Source organism: Mixophyes fleayi, chromosome 1 (genome assembly GCF_038048845.1).
Source record: "Mixophyes fleayi isolate aMixFle1 chromosome 1, aMixFle1.hap1, whole genome shotgun sequence".
NCBI classification, from domain to species: Eukaryota; Metazoa; Chordata; class Amphibia; order Anura; family Limnodynastidae; genus Mixophyes; species Mixophyes fleayi.
Window position 1 is genome coordinate 232,427,817 of NC_134402.1, and position 22,025 is coordinate 232,449,841.

General features: G+C 39.4%; 1 protein-coding gene across 2 annotated transcripts in view; it reads right to left on the reverse strand.

Annotated features, from left to right (window-relative positions):
• Positions 1–22,025, reverse strand: part of HOMER3 (homer scaffold protein 3) — an 88,334-nt gene that overhangs the window by 46,749 nt on the left and 19,560 nt on the right. The window contains exons 2-3 of one of the 2 annotated variants that reach the window (XM_075207500.1): positions 15,725–15,758; positions 15,578–15,661 (exon numbers count right to left, since the gene is read on the reverse strand). The exons of the other annotated variant lie outside the window; for it this stretch is intronic. Coding sequence (XP_075063601.1) covers positions 15,578–15,597 — 20 coding nt within the window. The 5' untranslated portion in view covers positions 15,598–15,661; positions 15,725–15,758. The remainder of the gene's footprint in view (positions 1–15,577; positions 15,662–15,724; positions 15,759–22,025) is intronic. 2 annotated transcript variants of the gene reach the window in all.

Consider the following 22,025-nt stretch of genomic DNA (forward strand, 5'->3'; position numbering starts at 1 on the left):
CGAGAACCGAACCCACCCGAACTTTGGGTATCCGAGTACCGAGCTGAGCAGCTCGGTACTCTCCCGCCTGTTCCGAATCCAAATCGAGGCCGAACGTCATCGTGACGTCGTCGGAGAGAGCAAGGTGTAGTCATAGGCTGATTAGAGCAGGGACAGAGAATCCAATATTCTTCTTGCAATTGCGCTAACAAAAATCGCTAGAGAAGAGAGGAGGATAGAGGTTTATTATTTTTTGTTAATATTTGGCACTCCCCAGTGCTTTTGGGGTGTCCCCCATAATTGTGCATAAATATTTTTGGCTGTCAAAAGTCATATCTGTCAGCAGTATCTACCAAATAATTTTTAGCACTCCTCAGTGCTTTTGGGGTGTCCCCAGGGGCAGATTGGCCATTGGGCTTACCGGGAATTTTACCGGTAGGCCGCGGATCTGATGAGGCCGACGGTCGGCTGCTTGAAGTTTTTGTTTTATTACATGTTATTTTTTAATCTTTTTATTTTTTATTTTTTTCATGAATGCCGGCCGACAATCAGTTCCAGCCTAATATGGGGACGGATTGGGGGGGGAGAGAGGGGGCAGCGGAGGCCCCCTGAATCAGAGGTGCCAGCAGGGGAGCATTGTTGTGGCCGCGGAACTCATCATAAACCCCGCCCCCCTGCGTGGCCGCGTCCTTGTCCTATCCAGTAATAAACAAAGGTCACATGGGACGCGCACCATGTGACTGGTGCTGTCCCATGTGTACTGTGCAGGAAGCGCCGCTGGAATAAGGTATGTGTGAAGGTGTTTTATGTCAATGTAGCGTGTGCTAGTGTTATGGAAATGTAATGAGGCTCAGGACAGGAGACCTTATGTCAATGTAGTGTGTGTTAATGTAGTGTGTGTGGGCAGGGGGCTAATGTCAGTATATTGAGTGTGGGCAGGGGGGCTAATGTCAGTATATTGAGTGTGGGCAGGGGGGCTAATGTCAGTATAGTGTGTGTGGGCAGGGGGGCTAATGTCAGTATATTGAGTGTGGGCAGGGGGGCTAATGTCAGTATAGTGTGTGTGGGCAGGGGGGCTAATGTCAGTATGGTGTGTGGGCAGGGGGGCTAATGTCAGTATATTGTGTGTTTGGGCAGGGGGGCTAATGTCACTATAGTGTGTGTAGGCAGGAGGGCTTATGTCACTATAGTGTGCGGGCAGGGGTTCTTATGGCAATGAAATGGGGGTGAGGACTGGGGTCATACGACAATGAAAAGGGGTGAGGACAGGAGGGTATATGACAATGAAATGGGGGTGAGGGCAGGAGGGCATATGACAATGAAATGGGGGTGAGGGCTTATGGCAATGAAATGGGGGTGTGAGTTAGGTGGTGACTAATGGGTGATGGTGGGGCAATTAAGTTTAATAGTGGGAGGGCCTAACAATTTAAGATGAGGAGGCAGGACTTTTAATTTAATGCTGGTTTGGGGCTATTAATTCAATGTGGGGCTGATTTTGGGGAGGAGGGTCATTTATTAAATGTGAATATGAATAAATTAAGGCAAGGGATGATTTTGGGAAATGGTTATATTTATTAAACGTAAATGCTATTTATTGCTGGTCCTGTTTGGACGTAGGGAAATAGGTTAATTTATTAAATACGGATACTATTAATTTAATGTTTGGGTTGGTTGAAGGGAAATAGATCTATTGATCAAATGTGAATGCTTTTATTTTAATGGAGCTAGAGGGAGGCCTACCAGTAATTATTAAACGTGCTATTGATTTAACGCCGGAGCTCATTGTAGTTTTCTTAATTTAATGTACCCATTTTTTTTCCAGATATTACTCTCAACATTACAGGATCCAGACGAGCAACAACTAAGCTAAAGACACCAGCAGCCACAGGTAGGGAAAGCGACAAGAACAGGACACACATACTCTGGTACATATAGTAGGCGCACAGACACAGTGAGCGCACACACATACGGGGACAGACACAGTGGGTACACACGCATACTGGGCCCCGCCTACCATTTATTTGGCCCCGCCCACATGAGGCCACTTTCAGACTTTTTTCCAGGGCCACTTTAAGTTCCCAATCCGCCCCTGGGTGTCCCCCATAATTGTGCATAAATATTTCTGGCTGTCAAAAGTCATATCTGTCAGCAGTATCTACCAACTAATTTTTTGTACTCCTCAGTGCTTTTGGGGTGTCCCCCATAATTGTGCATAAATATTTCTGGCTTTCAAAAAGTCATATCTGTCAGCAGTATCTACCAAATAATTTTAAGAACTCCCCAGTGCTTTGCGCTCAGAATGGATTCAAAGCAGTCCACATATGATCAGAATGAGCAACCAGGTTCTGTCACCAGTCCTGATGTTAGTGTTCCCAGTACATCATCTGGCCAAGGCGATGTCAAACAATAGAGTGTTTCCAAATTAGTGCAAAAAACAAAAACCAAAAAAAAATTTACTGTATTGAAGCGAAAAAGAAGTGTAACTGAGCAAAAGTTAAGGGACGATAAAAAAAAAAATTGCAAGCATGCCATTCTACACACGCAGTGGCAAAGAGAGAATGAGGCCTTCACCTTTGGCTATTAGTGGCAGATCCCAAAAAGTTACCCAGCCTACAATTGGTGCACAACTACTGTTACGCGTCAAAGCCGAGCTGCAAGATAACAGTGAGGCATTACAGGAGAATATTTGCTCTGATTCACAAATGACAACAATCCCTGTGGAGAGTCCATCCAACAGTGGGATGTCTAATCGTGAGCATTCTGCTGATGTGTGCCTTAATAGCCCGAGTGTAGCCGGTGATACCCAAATTGAGGATGCCACTTTGGAATTAGAAGAGGATGAGGGGGAGATTTGTGTAGGCGACGAGGGCGCTAATGAGGATGTTGATGAGGATGAGGTTGTTTGTGTAAGTCCTGCACCAGTGGCAGCAGTTCTGGCACGTGACAAGAAAAAGGCCATTGTCATGCCTGGGCATAAAACAAAAAAAATCCACTTCTTATGTGTGGAATTATTTCTACCCAAATCCAGACAACAATTGTATAGCCATTTGTAGTGTATGTCAAGCCACAGTCAGTCGAGGGAGGGACCTTAACCATCTTGGAACCTCGTCTATGTTACGCCATTTAACGAGAGTTCATGGCAAAGTGTTGGGAAAAGCTGAAAGTTCTTCCCCAAAAAATACAAACACTCCATCATCAGCTAAGACCCTCCGCTCACCGACATCCCGACGGCTACAAAATACACCCACCACACCATCCTCATCAATATCCTCAGTAGCGCTCGGAGTTAGCCCGGCATCCCACTTAAGGCTGGATGACTCCTGCACTATTATTGATTCCTCTGAAGAAAGCGTTAGTCCCACTGCTGCTGCTGTTGCTGCTGATGGGGGTGAATCGTCATCCCAGAGGCAGGTCAAGAAAATGAGCAGTCCTACATTTCAGCAATTAAGTGTGAAACAATCATTTGCGAGGGGAAGCAAATATGACAGCAGTCACCCAGTCGCCAAGCGAATCACAGACGCCATGGCTGCAATGTTAGTGTTAGATCTGCGTCCAATCTCCACAATAAACGCAGCTGGTTTTTCACAGTTAATTGAGGTTTTGTGTCCGCGTTACAGAATTCCATCGCGACACCATTTCTCCCGTAAAGCAATTCCACAACTATACCAAAAAGTGTGTAAAAATGCAGAGATTGCGCTGAAAAATGCCATTTTGCCCACTGTTCACTTAACCACAGATATGTGGTTAAGTGGACAAGTGGAAGTGGCCAAACCAAAGACTATATGACTGTGACAGCCCACTGGGTTGGTCATTCACCTTCACCAGCAGGAACAGCAGCAGCATGTACACCACTACGTAACATTTGTCACAGGCAGGCCACTCTTTGTATCACCGGCTTCACTAACAGGCATACAGCTGATAATTTGTTACGCAAACTAAGAGATGTGATTGATGCATGGCTTATACCACTCGGACTCTCCCCAGGGTATGTCATTTCTGATAACGCCAACAATATAGTGCGAGCATTACAGCTGGGTGATTTCCAACACATTCCCTGTTTTGCTCACACCATCAACTTGGTGGTGCAGAGCTTCCTACGAAATAACCGTGAGGTGCAGGAGATGCTTTCGGTGGCCCGTAAAATTTCAGGCCATTTCAGGCATTCAGCCACAGCATGTAGGAGATTACAGCAGCTCCAAGAGCAGTTTAACTTGCCCTGCCACCAACTTAAGCAAGAGGTGGTAACTAGGTGGAATTCCACCCTGTATATGCTTCAGAGGATGGAGGAACAGCGCAAAGCCATCCAAGCATATTGCACAAGCCATGACATTGGGAAAGGAGGGGGGATGTATTTCACTCTTGCACAGTGGGGAATCCTTTCAGTGCTGTGCAAGGTGCTGAAACCATTTGAAGTTGTGACGTGTGAGGTGAGTGCAGACTCTGCTAGTTTGAGCCAAGTCATTCCTTTAATTAGACTATTGGAAAAGCAGCTTGAGAAAATGAAGGAAGTATGTTGGCCTTGTCGATCAAGTACTTAATTCGCTTCACAATGATCCTCGAGTTATTAAGATCTTGAACTCGGATCAGTACGTTTTGGCCACTGTGCTTGATCCAAGGTTTAAAAACTACATTGAGTCTTTACTTGAAAATGAGCGAGATGTGAACTTTTGCAAGGAGCTATTGCTCAGCAAGTTGGCCGCTGAACTGGGCCTCGGCTTGACGACGTGTCCTCCTTCACTTTCTCAAGCTGCTGCTGCTCGTAAAAAATTAAATTTCCCAAAAAGAAGCAGGGAAGACACAGGGGGCAGACCAGAACAATTTAACATCTGGGCTGGTTTGAAGGATTTTTCAAAAAAATGTGTCACTTTGCCCATAACTCCATCCAATACGAGTATAAACATGCAAAGGATGGTGGAGGATTACTTTCAAGAGGTAGTTGATATGGAAATGTCAGACAGTCCCTTTCCTTACTGGGAAGAAAAGCAGGCCATTTGGAAACCCATGTACAAACTTGCTTTGCAATACCTAAGCTGCCCACCCTCCAGTGTGTACTCTGAACGAGTGTTCAGCACAGCAGGGAACTTAGTCAGTGATCGCCGTAGAAGGTTACTTCCCAAAAATGTGGAGTAAATGAGGTTTAAAAAAATGAACTACATCTTCCACGAGGAAGGCCTTCACCATCCAAGATATCCAAGCACTGACTGTTCTCTAATGGCGGATTCAAGCGGCGATGAATTGATAGTCTGTGATGATGACGTACACACTGATGAGGGTGAGGATGAAACTGAAGATGATGACGATAACATCTTTTTAAAACTTTCTATGTAAGTGTAGGGTGCAATCTACCCCCAAAGAGGAAAGGGACTTGTGGCATTTCCATATCACGTACCGTCTTGAAAGGCTGCTGTTAGGGCAATTTATCCTTAAGGGTAGGGTGTCATAGACAGAGTGACCCCAAACTGGCTTTGTCCATTTCTCATAATATTGTACAGTCTATAACGGCTGAATTTTTTTGTATTTTATACAAGTGGAGGGGGGCATATAGAGACAGAAAGCAAACTGCCTTTTTCCATTTCTTTACATATTTAACTATAAGTGTAAGGTGTAATATACATCCAAAGACGATGGCTGCATTGCCAATATGCATAGATGGAGAGGAAGACAATCTGTTTTGTGTGTAGAATAAATGAAGGCCTACCAACGAAGAATTAAACTGTTTTTTTGGATGATTTATTACCTTAACAATTAGATTACTTATCTCTAAAACAGTTGGAGCACTAAATTGGGTTATTTTAGGCCCAAAAACATTGATTTTCCAACAAAATAGCAAAACAAAACCAAACAAAACCAAAAGCAAAACAAAAACACGCAATGGCGGTTTTGCAAAACCAAAACCAAAACACGACAGTAATCCAGATCCAAAACCAAAACACGGGGGTCAGTGACCATCTCTAATTTATACAGACATACACCACATTATCCATCTTTTAATGAAGTTCATACATTTTTAATCCCTAAACCACACAAGGACCCATTGTAATTGGTATGTTATCCCTGTTAAGTAACATGATCAGATAATTTCAAATGTATGGCCAAAATTATGGCCATAACTGCAATCCATGTAGTTTGGCCTGCTTATGGATCACCAACTTGGATTTGTTAAAGGACACCACTCAGTGAGGGCTATCAGATCTGGAAATGCTGCAGGGACAGTCTTGTTGCAACAACCCCTTTGACAATATGTTGCCTAGTTTAGATACGCAAAAGGCACTTGATGAGCTCCTCTGGCCTCAATGAACATTTGATAAGGACTTTACACGGATTATTAAATACTTCTATACTAATCCCTCCACATCCTTACGGTTGAATGGACTAAAAGATAGCAAGATCAAGATGGGTAGGGGGAATCGTCAAGGATGCCCCCTCTCGCCATTGGTATTCAACATAGCTGTAAACTACTGTTACATATACTATAGAATTGGACAACCTTTCAGGGATTAAAGTTGGAGGACGGGAGATAAAAACTACTGCATTTGCAGACGATTGCCCTCTATATAACGCTAATCCCAAAACCTCTCTACCAGCAATTACAGAAAAGAATAAGGCTTTAGGTCAGCTCTCAGGGTTCATGAATAATATGAAGAAATCCGTAGCTATGTTTAAGGCCAATCAAACAAAACCATCATAGGGAAATGCTTTCCAATTACAATGGCCAAAACACCATTTTACTTATTTAGGGATAAAACTGTCCAAGAAAACCGCCAACCTAACAAAATACAATTAATATTGGCTTCATAGACAAGATAATTATGCCAACACCTCATTAGAAGAAAATTTCCTGACCAATATAGATCTCCACCAGCATAACCAAAAGATATCCCAAGACCTGAGGGATAATTCCTTGCTATGAAACACCAGGAAATCCTGTTATATCCTTAGTTATAAGGCTGGATTAAATGCACATATGTCTATACATTTGTCTTTTACGCCACCTTCTCATTTCCGTCTCAAATGCAATCAGAGTCGGGCCTCTGGGTTTGTCCCATTGTTTTGAATTTTTGACTGAAAGTCATGACTCACACACAATCTTATTTAGGTAATCATGTACTGTTATTTCGTTAACTATGTACTGTTTACACCAGAATGGGCAGTGTTGGGGGTCGTCCCGAGGGAATAGAGAATATCTAAATGGGAACGGAAATTCCTACCAGCTGTTATTGCAGCTGCAACATAGACGATTCTCCAAAATTGGATTCAAAGTAATCCCCCTCATTTTGTTTATATAAGGAAAAATTATTTTATATTTTTCAAATGGGTTGGGTATAGACAATATTTAAAAAGGAAAAACACTCAGAACTTTTCTTTGAAGTATGGGAAAGTTATATGGCGAACCTCCTTGTCCATTTGCAATCCCAGATCCAAAACAGCCTCAGACACATGACTTGGTACGACCTTAGAGTGGTGACTGGAGACCATTCATTTCACCCAAAGTAGTTTAAGAAGGATTTTATCACCCTAACCCCTGGGCATACTTTATACTATTGTGGTTTTTACAGTTTAAGAAATAACTTATGTTCCAATTATTATAGCATAAGAATGTTTTGTTGATCAATTTTCTGATTGAATGAGTAATCTGTAATGTTATATAATTTTATTAGATTTTCATAATGGTTATCACATGATGTATTAAGATTCAATACAAATATAAAAAATAAATAAAGTACATAAAGAAGGAAAATTTGGGGAATGTTCTCTGTAAAAGTAAACACAATTTAGCATGATACCATAGAGATGTGTACAGTTTTAAAACAACTTCATAAGATACATTGAGCAGGTGATTGTCTGCTGCTTCAATGCATCAAGGTCTTCAGAAAGACAACTTTTGTGCCTCCAAAAATGTGGGCAATAAACCTGGATATATAACTTGCATCTATAAATATACATTGGCTTTTACTGCATAAATATGGCTCCCATCAGTTATTAATGAAAGCCCAATGTGATCTGAAAGTGCATTGGACAAGAAATAAAGTCATCTTCAAACTCCCCTTTAGCTCCCAAGTTAAAACAATTACAGGAACTTTATTCCTATACCCATGAGTTAAAGATCTTGGTTACATAAATGGGACTGCCCTGAGAAAACCAAGACAGGACCAGCTAACCTCATCCAGAGAGCTGTTTTAATTATGTTTTGGATTTTACAGGTTATAGGCCGATATATTCTTGACATCTGGAGTTTATAAGCTGTTATGTTGTGGATACAACAAATGTAGCAGTTCTGTGAGCAGATTAAAAGCTCAGTAGGCCAACTACTTTTATACATGTCACAGAACTCCAAGGTGACTTCAACAATAACAGAGCTGAAAAACACGTCCTACCTGAATTCAGGTTGCATAATTAGACTTAGGAATTGCTGCAGCCATTAATGGAGCACATAGAGACTTCAGTTGATCCTTTACTTCAGGTAAAAACGTAAACCAATCATCTTTAGGGTATAACTGCGCATTCTGATGTCAAAACATGACGATCAAACACATATTATTTACAGATATGTCAATGGACAAAGTGCTTTGACATGTAAATGAATAATATAATACAAACTGGAATGGTCTGTAAGATGATGCATTCTGTACAACATTTAGAGGTTGATGTTTTAGAGAAATGTTTATACATATGGAAATATACCCTAGAAGGTAAACTCTAGAGGTAAACCATTTATGCAGATATTATTTACAGAAGTTTATACATATATCCCAATTGTAAAGTGCTACAGAATTTGCTGGCGCTATATAAATAAATGTTGATGATGATGGATATATTAAAATCACTTGTGTATCAAAAGCTTACATGTCCTAGACAATACAAGTTATTGGAATGATCTAGTAAAGCCTGAATCTCTGGCTTTCGTCAGCAATTCCTTACCAATGCCTTTGCATGGAGAAGCCTATTTAACAGCAATCACAGTGTACATGTACTGGTGCAATGCTTATTTTGTTATAACCGAATAAGAAAATCATTGGAAATAAAATGCTTTATTCTTAAAACAAATCATTTTTAAATCTTTAAAAGCTTTTTTAAATTTTTTGGCCATATTTTCAATCCATTTTTTTTTTAAACAATTTTTTTTTTTTGACAAGTCTGGGTGCTCAGTGGCCCTGCGTATGTGCATATCCCCCAAGATAAGCCTTGCAAAGAGGTAAGTTAGCCCTCAGCCATCCCAGCAATATTTTCTTAGCAAACTGCAGTGATTTATGCATATAAAAAAATATCAGCCTTATCAACGCTGAAGGTGACCTATTAATAAATAGAACCCTATAAGCGGATATCTTCTGTGTGTTCCAAATGTAGATTGCATCTTTAAGGCCAGGTGCACACTGGAAAATTTCTGACCGACGAGTTATCTTCAACAATTGTACTTGCGACTGCAGGTCAAATCGCTTGGGCGATTCATGCACACACACTAGACATGTTTTAAACGATTAAGGAAAGCACGACTGTCTGGCAGCTACAGTTCACAGCCATATTGTCATGTTAAAAGATTTTGATTTAATACACACTGGAAAGACATATGAAGTCCCTGCAGGGATATGCCCAAGAAATTTAAATAAAGGGCATAACATCTCCCATAAGAACCTCTCAAAAGCTATTAAAAGGAAAAAGAAACACGTCTTCTTCATTCATTCAAGCAGACAAATCTAATACACATCTTTAGTGTTTTAAAAGGTATGTGCCTTTATTCTATACTAGACGGACAAAGGTGCATAACTATAAACGCAAACATATCCAATACACATCTATAGAAAAAACAGCTACTTGCTTTTATTGTCGACTGTGCAGACAAAGGTGTATAATTAGGCAAGCAGACATATGCTACACACAAATGTGATAGACGGCTACTATTGCTTTTCCATTAGAAGAACCTGATTGGCAATTGACTGATGTGCGGACACCGCACCACATGGGACAGCTACAGAAATTAGAAATTTACATAAATACACCCTGAAATGAGTCGCAGTTAGTTGTGGATTGGTTTTGAATTAATACACACTATATGATTGTAAGGTGATTGGAACGAGACCATTAAACAGCACGACCAACCAAATGAGCCGACAATCGGCCCTTTGGAATGACTTTCGACCATTGTGTAATTATACAGCGGTCGTATGTCGGCTGATTGGGGATTTTTCGTTCAATCATTGTGCCAGTGTGTACCTACCCTTAGTTTACATATCTTTCTGTTCTTTCATGCAAGTTACTTTATTTGGGGTGATTTGGTCTGCATGTGGGTTTATTGGAAGGTTTTCTTCAAAATCAACAATGATTATTTACATTGCCAAGTTAATGATCAAGAAATATATCATGTACCTCAATGGCTTTCTAATGAAGCAACAGAGTATTCATGATTATAACAGCTGTTACATTGTTTGACGTGAAGCATTTGAAGCCATTCCTATGCACATCTGGCATTAATTTACAAGTCGCCCATTTTTCCTTTATGTTGCAGCAGCTGAATAAAGGTTATATATTATTTCAGTGCTACAGCAATAACATACTGTTATAAATAAAATAAAACTTAACATTAGTTGTAAAGTGTGACGAGAACTCTAATTCAGCATTAAGATAATATATATTTTTGAATATTTTACGTTAATATGCACAATGTACATTGGGATTACCAAACTACTGCTGAAAATCCAGCCTGCTATTTTATTTATGCTATTGCTGTCCATATCTATCCCAAAAGAAGGGCTGCATATGGATTAAATACATCTATAGTCTAGACTCCTTTCTGTTATACAATACAGCTTAGTTTTCATCAAGGCTCATTTCACCAGGCACAAAATGTTCTGCTGCTATTCTCCCCACTTAGTTTTATTTGTATAACTATAAGCTGAATGAACTGATTGAGGTTAGGGTTAGTGAAGGTGCATCAGATGTCTTTTGAGTGTCTGTGTTTCCAAGTAGGAAAAAGGAAAATACAAAATCAATAAAAGTAAAAGAAAAAAAACAAAAAGCAAATACTACAGTGTTCTGCAGCTTGTAACATCCCCAAAAAAACCAACATTTTTTAACAGAGGAAAACTCCATGGGGTAAATGTATGAAGCATCGATTTCTGCAAGTCGCCAGAAATCAGCAACTTTGCAGAGAAAATTTAAAGCGGTGATAGCTTCTCCAGCCCTGACCATGGGACCTTGTGGTTCTACTAGCCTTTAGAGGTATGAAAGTCAACTGCATCATTTTAAACAGGTCAATGAGGCCACTGAACTGAAACTCCAAGTGGACTCCACTGCGGAGGTCCCAACCCCCACACATACTAAGAGTGGGGGACCTCCAGAGAAAATGGTCCACACAATGTCGGGCTCCACTCACTATGGTGATGGTAATGCAGATGGGTACAGCATGGCATACATTGACCACTGAAGTTCTACTAGCTGGGGCAATGGGGGGGCTTTTGGAAAAAAAAATGTATACGTTGTGTACAGGATTTCTTATTGAGTTGCCACTAAGTGAGCTGCTGACAGTTTTACAACATTGCTAATATTTCGGCTTATAATTTTGTTTGGGAAAACATGGGTGCTCAAAATTCCTGTAAGACATCTTTATCATTGCAACCAAAGTTAATTAATTGCAAAATAAGTGGGTGAAACGGTCAGGTGATGTGGTTCAAGTAGGGAGATATGATGAAGTCTCTAATGTTTTCGTCAATGTGAGGGATTGTAGAATGGTAGCCATAAGCCAGCCAGCTGGATAGGCATCATGTAAACAATTATATAGCACATTACTGTTGTAACATCACTTGCAGTCTGAAAATATTTTGTTGGTCCATTAAAAATTGAAAACAGTGAAAACTGTAACATCTCAGGAGCATGTAAATGAAGGTTGGATGCATTAAATAGCATTCTATTAAAGAAGTGTATTATTTTTTAATAGTTACCGACTTGCTAATTAATATCTGCTTTCCCCAAAGACTGTGGGGTGCAGACATTAAGTTTTTGCTCTCTGCATTGTGTGACCCAGATGTAATGACAGCTGATTAATCTGACCCATACCAAAGCATCCCTTGAGTCTTGAATTGGTGAATTTCCAAGTAACATATGCACGCTCCCTATTAATCATGTCTGCGTCATATAGATATATTGCCTTTTGTCTTAGGTAAGGGTGTAAGTATATATTTTCAGAAAATCAGAAGTATTGTACGACTCTAAATTTTATTCATCCACAGGCTGTAATGTCATTGATTGATATGCTTGACTTAGGCAGCAGACTCTTCTGAAGCCTGCATGTAAACCCTGTAGTGTTACCTTATATTGTTTTTTTTCTGTGGTTAGGGCTGCAGATATTGGTGGCAGTAGTTCTGGTCTGTGGGGATGCAGTGATAGGAAACTAGGTTTCCTATTGATTGCCGGGCTCGCTGACTGTGTGCTGTGGCTTGGCCGCATCTGTGTGATGCGAGAGGGAAAGTTATTTTGTTGCTTAAATCATGGAATATGCATTTGGAACTCTGATCTATTGTACAAAGTCTTGATTAGACATTAGGGGGCGTATTCAATTGTTCCTCCGGCCACCGGAAAAACGAGCGCTCTAAACCTATTAGCGTTTATACGGTAATATTGCGCGCAAAAACCGTTAATACGGTAGTTTACTCGCTGAATTTCATCTCGCAGCTCCTGCGAGATGAAATTCAGCGAGTAATTACCGTATAAACGGTAATGGTTTTAGAGCGCTCGTTTTTCCGGCGGCCGGAGGAACAATTGAATACGCCCTTAGGGATTGCACAGTGCGTCAACAGTAAACAAAATAGGACCTAGAAAGCATTGATACAAAGTACAAATGTGCAAAACATAATAGCAAAAAATTAATTTGTTTTCATTGTCTATATTACACAAAATCCATGAAAATTAATTTCTGATTGGTTGCAAACAGGTTACTGCAGATTTGCACATTATTATATTATTAATAAATAACCCTGAATGTCTGGAAGTTTTTCCACTGCAGAATGTTGTTTGTGGCTGTGATAAAATGAATGTTTAGCAGTGCAGGAGGGCAGGTGTGAACAGGGAAGAATTTACAGTGTGATGAACAAAATTTTGAGCTGTGACATTGGGTTAAATTTAACTTTGATGCTAGTTTCCACTGTAGAGGGTATTGATGTAAATTATTGAAATTTTAACATATACAGCAATAACTACCATACTGAAGACATAATACTGGGATTAATTATAATGGGCTAGTACAGTTATTGTAGAGCATTTTGTGCTCAGAACAAACCTGACTGAAATGGAACTATAAGCCCAGCCTGTGAGAGTTCTAGAATAACCATGATAGTGCATACTTGCCACCTCTCCGGGAATGTCTGGGAGACTCCCGAAATCTGGGTCGGTCTCCCGTAAGAACAGGCAATTTTCCCGCATCCGGCATATACCTGGCCAAAATAATGCGATTCGCGGTGAATCGCGTCATTTTGGCCCCGCCCCCGCATCAAAACTCCATTTTTGATGCAGGGGCGCGCCCAAAATTACACGATTGACCATGCCACGCCCCTTCCTGCCCTCTAGTCACGCTGACTGACCGGAATCTCCTGGACTTCAGTGCCTAAAAGCAGGCAAGTATGTGATATTGTGGTGCATGGGAACAGGGTTAAATGATCTGTGTAGTGAAAGCTTGCCACCAGAATAGGACCCCGGTTTGTATACTAGATACCTGAATGGACTCTGCCTTTGGACACTGATTAACACAGCTTTCCCAATTATGGTGTAGTGCTTTGCTTACTGGATGGTTTATACTTTGTGTACTAGCCATAACAATCGACTCTTCTTTGTATACTGATCATTAGAATGAAGTCCGCTTTATTTACTAGATATCAGATTGGGGCTCTGCTTTGTATAATGGTCATGAAAAACTAACTCTACAAAAAGGGTTCTGGTTTATATTTCCCAACAGAATGGCATATGCTTTATATACCAGGCTGTACTTTACATACTGGCAACAACGAGCCTCAGATTTGTATTCTAGTCACAAGAAAAGACCATTGTGTTTTATTAGTCACAACAATGGGACACTACTTTGTATTTTCTTCTCCAGGCTTCAGGTTTTCTTTATACTGGTCATCACAACCGGTTCTGTTTTATATACCTGTAATTTGTATGGGCTCCACTATGTATACTGGTTACCAGGTTTGAATCTTCCTTAAATATTGGTTATTAGAAATTGTATGCTGGTCATAAGAAGGTGATCTGCTTTACATAATGATCCTTTGCAGTTGTCATGGTCAGGAGGAAGCTGTTATGTGTCAGTTTATAATGCAATACACCCAGACTCACATCATCAATAAAAAGATCCACATCAGGGGAAACAGAATCCAGCAAATTGTTAAGATCGTATGGGATATTTAAATCAGGTCATATTAGATACAAAGTATGAACAAGGTGGGTCATCTTTAAAATACACTAGTACTGATATTGGTAAATACATTTTAATTTTGTTTTTAACATGGGGGAAGTAAAAAGAAGAAGGGGCCTTGTTTCAGTCATAGGTCTGATTTGTTACTTTCACCTTATACTTGCATTGTTTTTCAGATCACCAAATGGCAAGACAATCCTTGTATTTGCTTAGACTGCTCTAAGAGGTTCATACCCTATAATAGAGCTAGATGTTGTATTAAACACCAAATAAAATAGGTTTCATTTGTTGTTACTTGTTTTAATATCTGCCAAAGATGGTTGAATCTAGAGTATACTTTTCTTTAAACCAAGAAAGGATTCAAGCATTAACCAGTAAGTTTCAAAGCATATGGTGGTGTGCCCTGACCCTTTACCCATTAATTAAATTAGCCTTGCACAGGATATTGGTACTTTTAATTAAAACCCGTAATTCATAAGTTCTAATGACAGCCCTTTAAAAGCAATGTAAATGTTCAGCATAGTAACCCTCCTTCTGAGACCTTCAAATGATATTAGTTGCAGAATTTGGGTAAAATCCCTGGCTGGCTGTGATCCCTATGGAGAAGAAGAATAACCAAACGTTTTACTGTCTTACCACTGTATCTTGCTTCTGGCTTCCTACAGTACACTGCTACAGTTTATATCTGCAGTGATAAAACGTATTGCAACTATCTTTTGATACAATAATATATTTCAACCTAAGGTCATTTAAAATGACCAATAAAACGGGCAATGCTAAAGGTGGTATTGTGAGAGCTGGTTTTAGCTCATTTAAACACAGAAAGTATTCAGCATAAATTCCACAGCGACATCACATTCTGTGTGCATAAAACTCTGGCCCTATGCACCAAATCACTCCAGTAGGAATGCCATTATCCTTATGTGTATCAACCATTTCTTCAACAGCACTTTTTAATAGATCACTTATAATATTGCATATTATTTATATCATTGAAAGCATGACTGCATCTGTGTTTTAATCATATACATTTTGCTTAATTTGACCATTCCAGACTAATTTAGACAGAGACAACGGCCTGTTTAACATTATCACCAGAGTAGTGAATGTTAGAAATTGTAATTTAATGTAAAAGAGCAAAGGTGACAGCAATACTAGTATACAGAGTTCTAGAGAGGACAATTGAATTGAAACCCATACCTGTTAGTAGTAGAAGACATTTGTGTAGCACAAATTGTGGAAGAACAATGACAAACAAGAAAATAAGAAAGAAGTCACGGTTTCCTTGACTGATGTGAACACAGCATATGTTACAAAAGGTCCTTCCTTAGGCTCCCCCAGGGCAACATCTGGCCTGCTCAGAACCCAAATTATTCATTTCCTGAAGAGATAGGAAACATGTGTCATTTGCCTAGGCTACAAAAGCAAAAAGCCCAGGCTGATCATAAAAAGCAATAAATACACAGACCCATCATTTTTAGCCACATCAGGTTGAGCCATTGTGCCCAACATGCCCTAGCTAAGCTGCTCGCATGATGGGCAGACTGTGAATGTTTGTAGATCTCTGAAAACATTAGGAAAACACATGTGCATTTTAGGAAGTTTTTTAGCTGTTACAGATGCAAATACGATGCAAAATATTTTTGAAATATGATGATGATAAGGGTTACTGGTATTAAAATATGCATCTACAAATCTACGCCATCTGACTGTGTAATATTAACTTGGTTTAATTCCAGAATAGTTATGCAGTTGAACAAGTCATGTTTTGGTGTTTATTAAGTATTCATGAGAATATTTCCCTTCCAGCTATTGGTGATTTGCACACACATTTAGTGCAGTCTGAATGGTTTTTTTTGTCGTTTTTTTTTTTTTACACATGCTTGTATAGCTTTGTACAGAACGTGTCCAAATAGGTTTTCACTGAGAAGTCCCAGAAAGCAGGTATAATAAGTGAACTGAAGGAGACCATAGTTATCTATACCTCAAACTGGGGACAAATTTGACCATGTTCCTATTCCTCTAAACCAGGTCCCAATTCACTATATTTACTAAACTGCGGGTTTGAAAAAGTGGAGACGTTGCCTATAGCAACTAATCAGATTTTAGTCATCACTTATTTAGTACATTCTACAAAATGACAGCTAGAATCTGATTGGTTGCTATAGGAAACATCTCCACTTTTTCAAACCCGCCTGTGTGAGTTAGCCCCATACCCAATGGTCAAATTGGGGGTGTATATACGGTGGTATCCCATACCGCCACTGCTCCTACTGCCTTCATTGTAAGACTATCAAATACCAATCACTTACATTTTCCCTACAGTCACTTCTAAATTGCCACCACTGCCTATACCTGCGTACTTTCACCTTCTGAGACATTTGCAATGCTCACCAAGCAGTACCTAAAGGAAACCGTGTCAGAGCACAGATCATCACAGCAGTGTATTCATCAAGTATTTAGTTACTGCTGGGGTTGACTGCTAGCTCCATGTGTGATAGTTTACCAAGTATAAAATTTCAATCTATAACAGCTAGTAAGCATTTTATTTGATCCCTTCTCCTCCATATGGGGCACCGATACAGATAGTGTAATGTGCCATATTACTGTGGAGAATATATAGGTATTTTGTTATACACACACACAAAACGCACATAAACACATAGTAAAAAGTGGAGGAATTTTAAAATGATCTTAAAAATGTTTTACCGGGACAAGTATACATTATAACCATCTTCTATTAAAAAGTCTTAAGGATGTAAAAATGTCCTTTCTTTATCCTTTTATTATTCCTTGAAAGAAAAGTTGAATTTTACTTGAGACATTTTTACAGTTGTTCTCTATTATCTTGGCAGGATAATTTGCTGATCTTATTCGAACATGGAGTGCTGATTTAGTTGTTAATTAGGTGACTATATTATGTTTATTTAGCATGAGAAAAAGAGGCAGAAATGTTGGTATAAGGTTATAGAATGTGGCTAAGAGGAAGCACAAGTCTACAGAAAAGTTCATGCAAAATTTCCATTCCTTTATATTTGATAACCCTTTGTTATTCTTTTTTTGTTTTGTGCTGATTTTTGGTTTAATAACAAAATTTAAGTTTTATATTTAAAGTTATTTGCTTCTCTGCATCAGTATTTTCCACCATGGTGTAGTAACATTGTTTCTATAAAGAAACAAAAATGTTTTACAGTACTGGTGGATACCTGCCAGTTTATATTATAGTGATCAGGAAAAGTGGGGAATGAAAACAACACACTACAATCATTTTAAACACACTTGACATATATCAACTGATGTTTCCACCTCACAAGCAGATAGGTCAGACAAACCTCAAATATATGCCTGTATTTACACCAGATTGAAGCAAAATAAGATGTAATCATAATATACAGCAAATCATCTTATTCATTTGGGGATATGAAGTTAAACAAAAAAAAAAGAGACCTATAAATATGGCCTACATTAGCTGATAGAAAAACTCACAATCTCGCCAATTCTGCACGCCTATTGCAATAACCTGTGCTGAATTAATTAACCAATAGTTGTAGTTTCACAATAGTAAGTAGTCAATTTTGACATTCTACAATTACCCTGGCACCAACCTGCCTTGTGGGTGCCAAGAAGAGTGCCAATACTAATTAACATGGTATTGGTTGTCCCAGGTGGAGGGTACCATATGTTTTCACAGGCCAGATGTACTGCGCTGATCGGGCTGGGGATGGTTTTACATTATGACAGCGAGAACCCACACTGCGTGTCTCTCTGTTAGTGTGACCAGGTAAGCATGCCATAGCTTGGCATTTGTTACTACTTTAATAATTATCAAATGTAAAAACATAAAACAGTTGTCCTTAATCTATTTTTGGCATTCTACTATTACCCTGGCACCAATGTGCCGATTATAGCATAAGACATGTTTATATATAATGCGCTTATCACATTATAGCACATTATAATACCAGAGTGATGATAATATATGTATAAACATTGGTAAAACATACCTTTGTAAACAGTGAGTTCTGATCATCACTTACAATTATGGAGTTCTGTTATCGTCACTCTTCATTAGGAATCTTGATTATTATGAGGAATAATGCAGCCCCTACTGTATATTACTATGTATATTGGAAGACACTTTGTATTTCTGTGACCTGTATTAAAGCACTTCGCCAACAGTCTTGTGCTATTATATGACCACATAACTCCTTGGTGACTTCTAATATCCATATAAATTTACATTATATGGTGATTATCACATATTTAGCCAACATTGCTTAGCAGGGAAGCCAGAACACAATGACTCCATCAAAGCCAACAGGTATACCGCTTACAGCTTACCGTGTATAAGTAGATGCCAGTACCGGATAGTGGTTTTAAATGTGGGTACTGTCTTTCATTAAAATAATCTGTAAAAAGGGAGTAGAATAACTAAAATACAAATTTAATGTGGGGAACCTATTTGGTATCTAGCTTTTTTCATTCTTTCCCTTTTCATCCATTCCACTGATGTCATATATACATATCCTCAACTGTACTCTGGTAATATTTTGTGAAACTGGAAGTTTACACACAGTTAGACACCAATATTTAGCATCACACAAAATACCATATGGAGCACAGTTTTCAGGTTTGAACCACTCTGAACAGGTGGCTAAAAGTGAACTCAGAGAAACATGATCCAATGCTCAGAATATAAGACAGCCTGCTTGTGTGCATGGGTATGAGTGCTCTGCTAAAGAACTGCAAGCAGTAATTGCAGCCCAGCATGAATTTATCCAAACATCTCCCCATCCATTATTAATGCTGCGGGATTCCCAATCTGCCTGCTAACTCTGCGCTCTTCTATCTGCACTCCTGCTGATTGCAGGGAGATGGATGTGTTTTTAAACAGTATAACACACTCACAATGTTGAGAGCCTACACACACAAACATTCTTATTTCTACAGTGATTTAAGCAATTCCAGGCCTGATGTATATACAAAAGCTGACAGTGGAGCACTGTACCATGTACAGTATATTGTACTGTGAACACACTAGCTCTGTCCCTAGAGACGTCTTCAAAGCCCAGCCATGCCAGAGGGGAAGCAACAAACTCATATAGCAACGGAAAGGTTAAATAAGGATTTTAAAATTGGATGTTCACCCCTCCCGATGTCTCCCGTCTTTCTTACTCGCATGGTTGATCTTCTGTTCTACGATTCTCTCCGATGCCCAGTTACTCGTCCTTCCCTTACTAATTCTGTGTAAATCCAGTTACTGACCCCATTAAGAGTTTAACCCACACTCTTCCTCATGGCACCACAGAAGGCTGAGGAGTAGTTCTCCCTCACTACAGAATCCTGGTTACTGTCTAATTACAATCTTTCAAGTCAGCAGATACTAATTATTATTATTCTCTATTATTTATATGGTGCCGCAAAGGATCCCTGGTGCTGTACATAGAACAAGGGACTAAACGGGACATGGCATACAGGCATAACTAAAAACTAAGTGCAATAAAGTGCAGTAAATTATTGACTCAATTGAGCATATGATAAAACAGGTCACAACATAGGAGGGTAATACAAAAACAAAGTGAAGTAAACTATTAACCCAGTAGAGAGCAGGTACACCAGACAAGGATATGTAAGTGAAGGCCATAACACTAAGAAACTAGAGAGGGGAAGGGAGAGCGAGAACTGAAGCTGTGCCCAGTAGTGTGGGTGCAGCCCACAGAATCAGAGCATACGAAGTGCGAAGGCAAGGGTGAAGATGAGACCAAGGGCAGAGGACTAATGACAAGGTGTAATAATGATGTAGGGGTGCCAAGAACAAAAGGCAGCAGAGGGAGGAGGACATGAAGATAAGAGGCCCCTGCTCGCGGGAGCTTACAATCTAGAGAGAAAGGGGCTAATGTCCTTTAAAGCCATGGTGTGTGTGAGTATCCTTGGTCAGGAACTTTCCAAGCAATTTGACCTCAAGATGTTTTACAACATGATGCCTTCAAGAGTAAAGTCAATATTTAATTTCACCTTGGTCCAAAATGTTTTACGTGTATAAAAGCATGTCACACAATTGTTCTATTCAAGTCTATTCTTTTGCCTTTTAAGTATGGAAACCATCAACATAAATGTTCTAATAACTATACGTTACTGCTCCATCTCTTTGAGGTCCTATAGCCTGAATAGCTGCCGCCATTGTCTAGACTTCATCCAGTAATGTTTAAGCTTATGTATGGATGTTTGCTGATATCACTTGGTGTGGGTATTTGAGACATTCAGTTCCAGTTGACTGTGCCCGAGAAACTATTTATTCAAGTATGATTTCTAGATTTTAACATTATTAGATAATAGAATCTACCAAAACTCCAATAAATGGTATTCCCCATCTTCCGCAAATACTCACTCCATATTTGATTATGTGACCGAGGATGCCCATCTTCGCTCCTTCCGTACTACTACCTGCCCTCCTCATCCTATTCCCTCATATCTTGTTTGCGCTCTCCAACCAGCTCTGATTTCTCATCTAAAAGAAGTCTTTACAAACTCTCTCTCATCTAATATTTGCCATATTCTTCTAAGCATGCAGTGATTACTCCCATCCTGAAGGAGCCATATCTTGATCCGTCCTCTCCCTCTCCAGCTACTGCCGTCGCTAAGCTTCCTTTTGCTTCTAAATTTGAATGCCTAGTGCATACATCTCTGCTAAGTCTGATGACCCCCCTCCCCCATTTTAATTTGGATTCTGTTAGATATATTCAACTGACAGAGCTGTTAATAATGTTTGTAATGATCTTCTGAGTGCTACATCTACAGAGCGTTACTTTATCTTAATTCTTTTATCTGCTGCCTACAATGTGATAGATTATCCTCTAGACATTAATACCTTTAGCTCCCTTGGCCTAAATGTTACTGTCCTATCCTGTGTTAGCATTTATATTTGCATACCATTTGCATCCGTTTATCATAAGTTTTCTGCAACATTGAAGCACTATGTAAACAGGAGTTAGAGTGACCTTATTTTATAGCATAACCTCTTAGAGCCCAATGTCAAAAATGTAGACATAAAATGCATAATAAAAAAACAAAAACGTAATTAAAGGAATATGCTGAGCGTGGGCTCTTGCCACTAACTGCAATGTGCTACATTGCTACAATGTAGAAATCACATAGTTGAAATTAGCTCATTGTGGTTACTAACCAATATAGAGCAGCTTTCCCACACTTTGTCCAATCAGAGCGAAGCCACTTTGTATTGATTAGTGTGACAGACTCTCCTCCCCAGTTTCTGCTTCTCAATGCACTTTATATCTGTGCTTGCATAGAAACTAGTTAGATGACCTATTCATACAGCATAATTTTACACTATGATGAAATGTGGCTTGTCCGCAATACAAAATAAGCTTTTCTACCTTGCGTCTATTTCTCTCATGTCCTTGTTATGGTATTTTTTAAGTAACTGAGGAGCTCATTTAGAAGTGGATGTAAGTCAATTTATTTTTTTGAGTAAGATATACATTTCCGTTCTGCACATGCACACTAAAAAGGTGTATACATAAATCTGTATGTAGTGCTTTGTACATGGTTAACTTGCATCTCCTAGCACATGGAGAAGCAGAATATTCAGAGCCATTGCAACACAATTAGATGTGAACACATAGGCAGA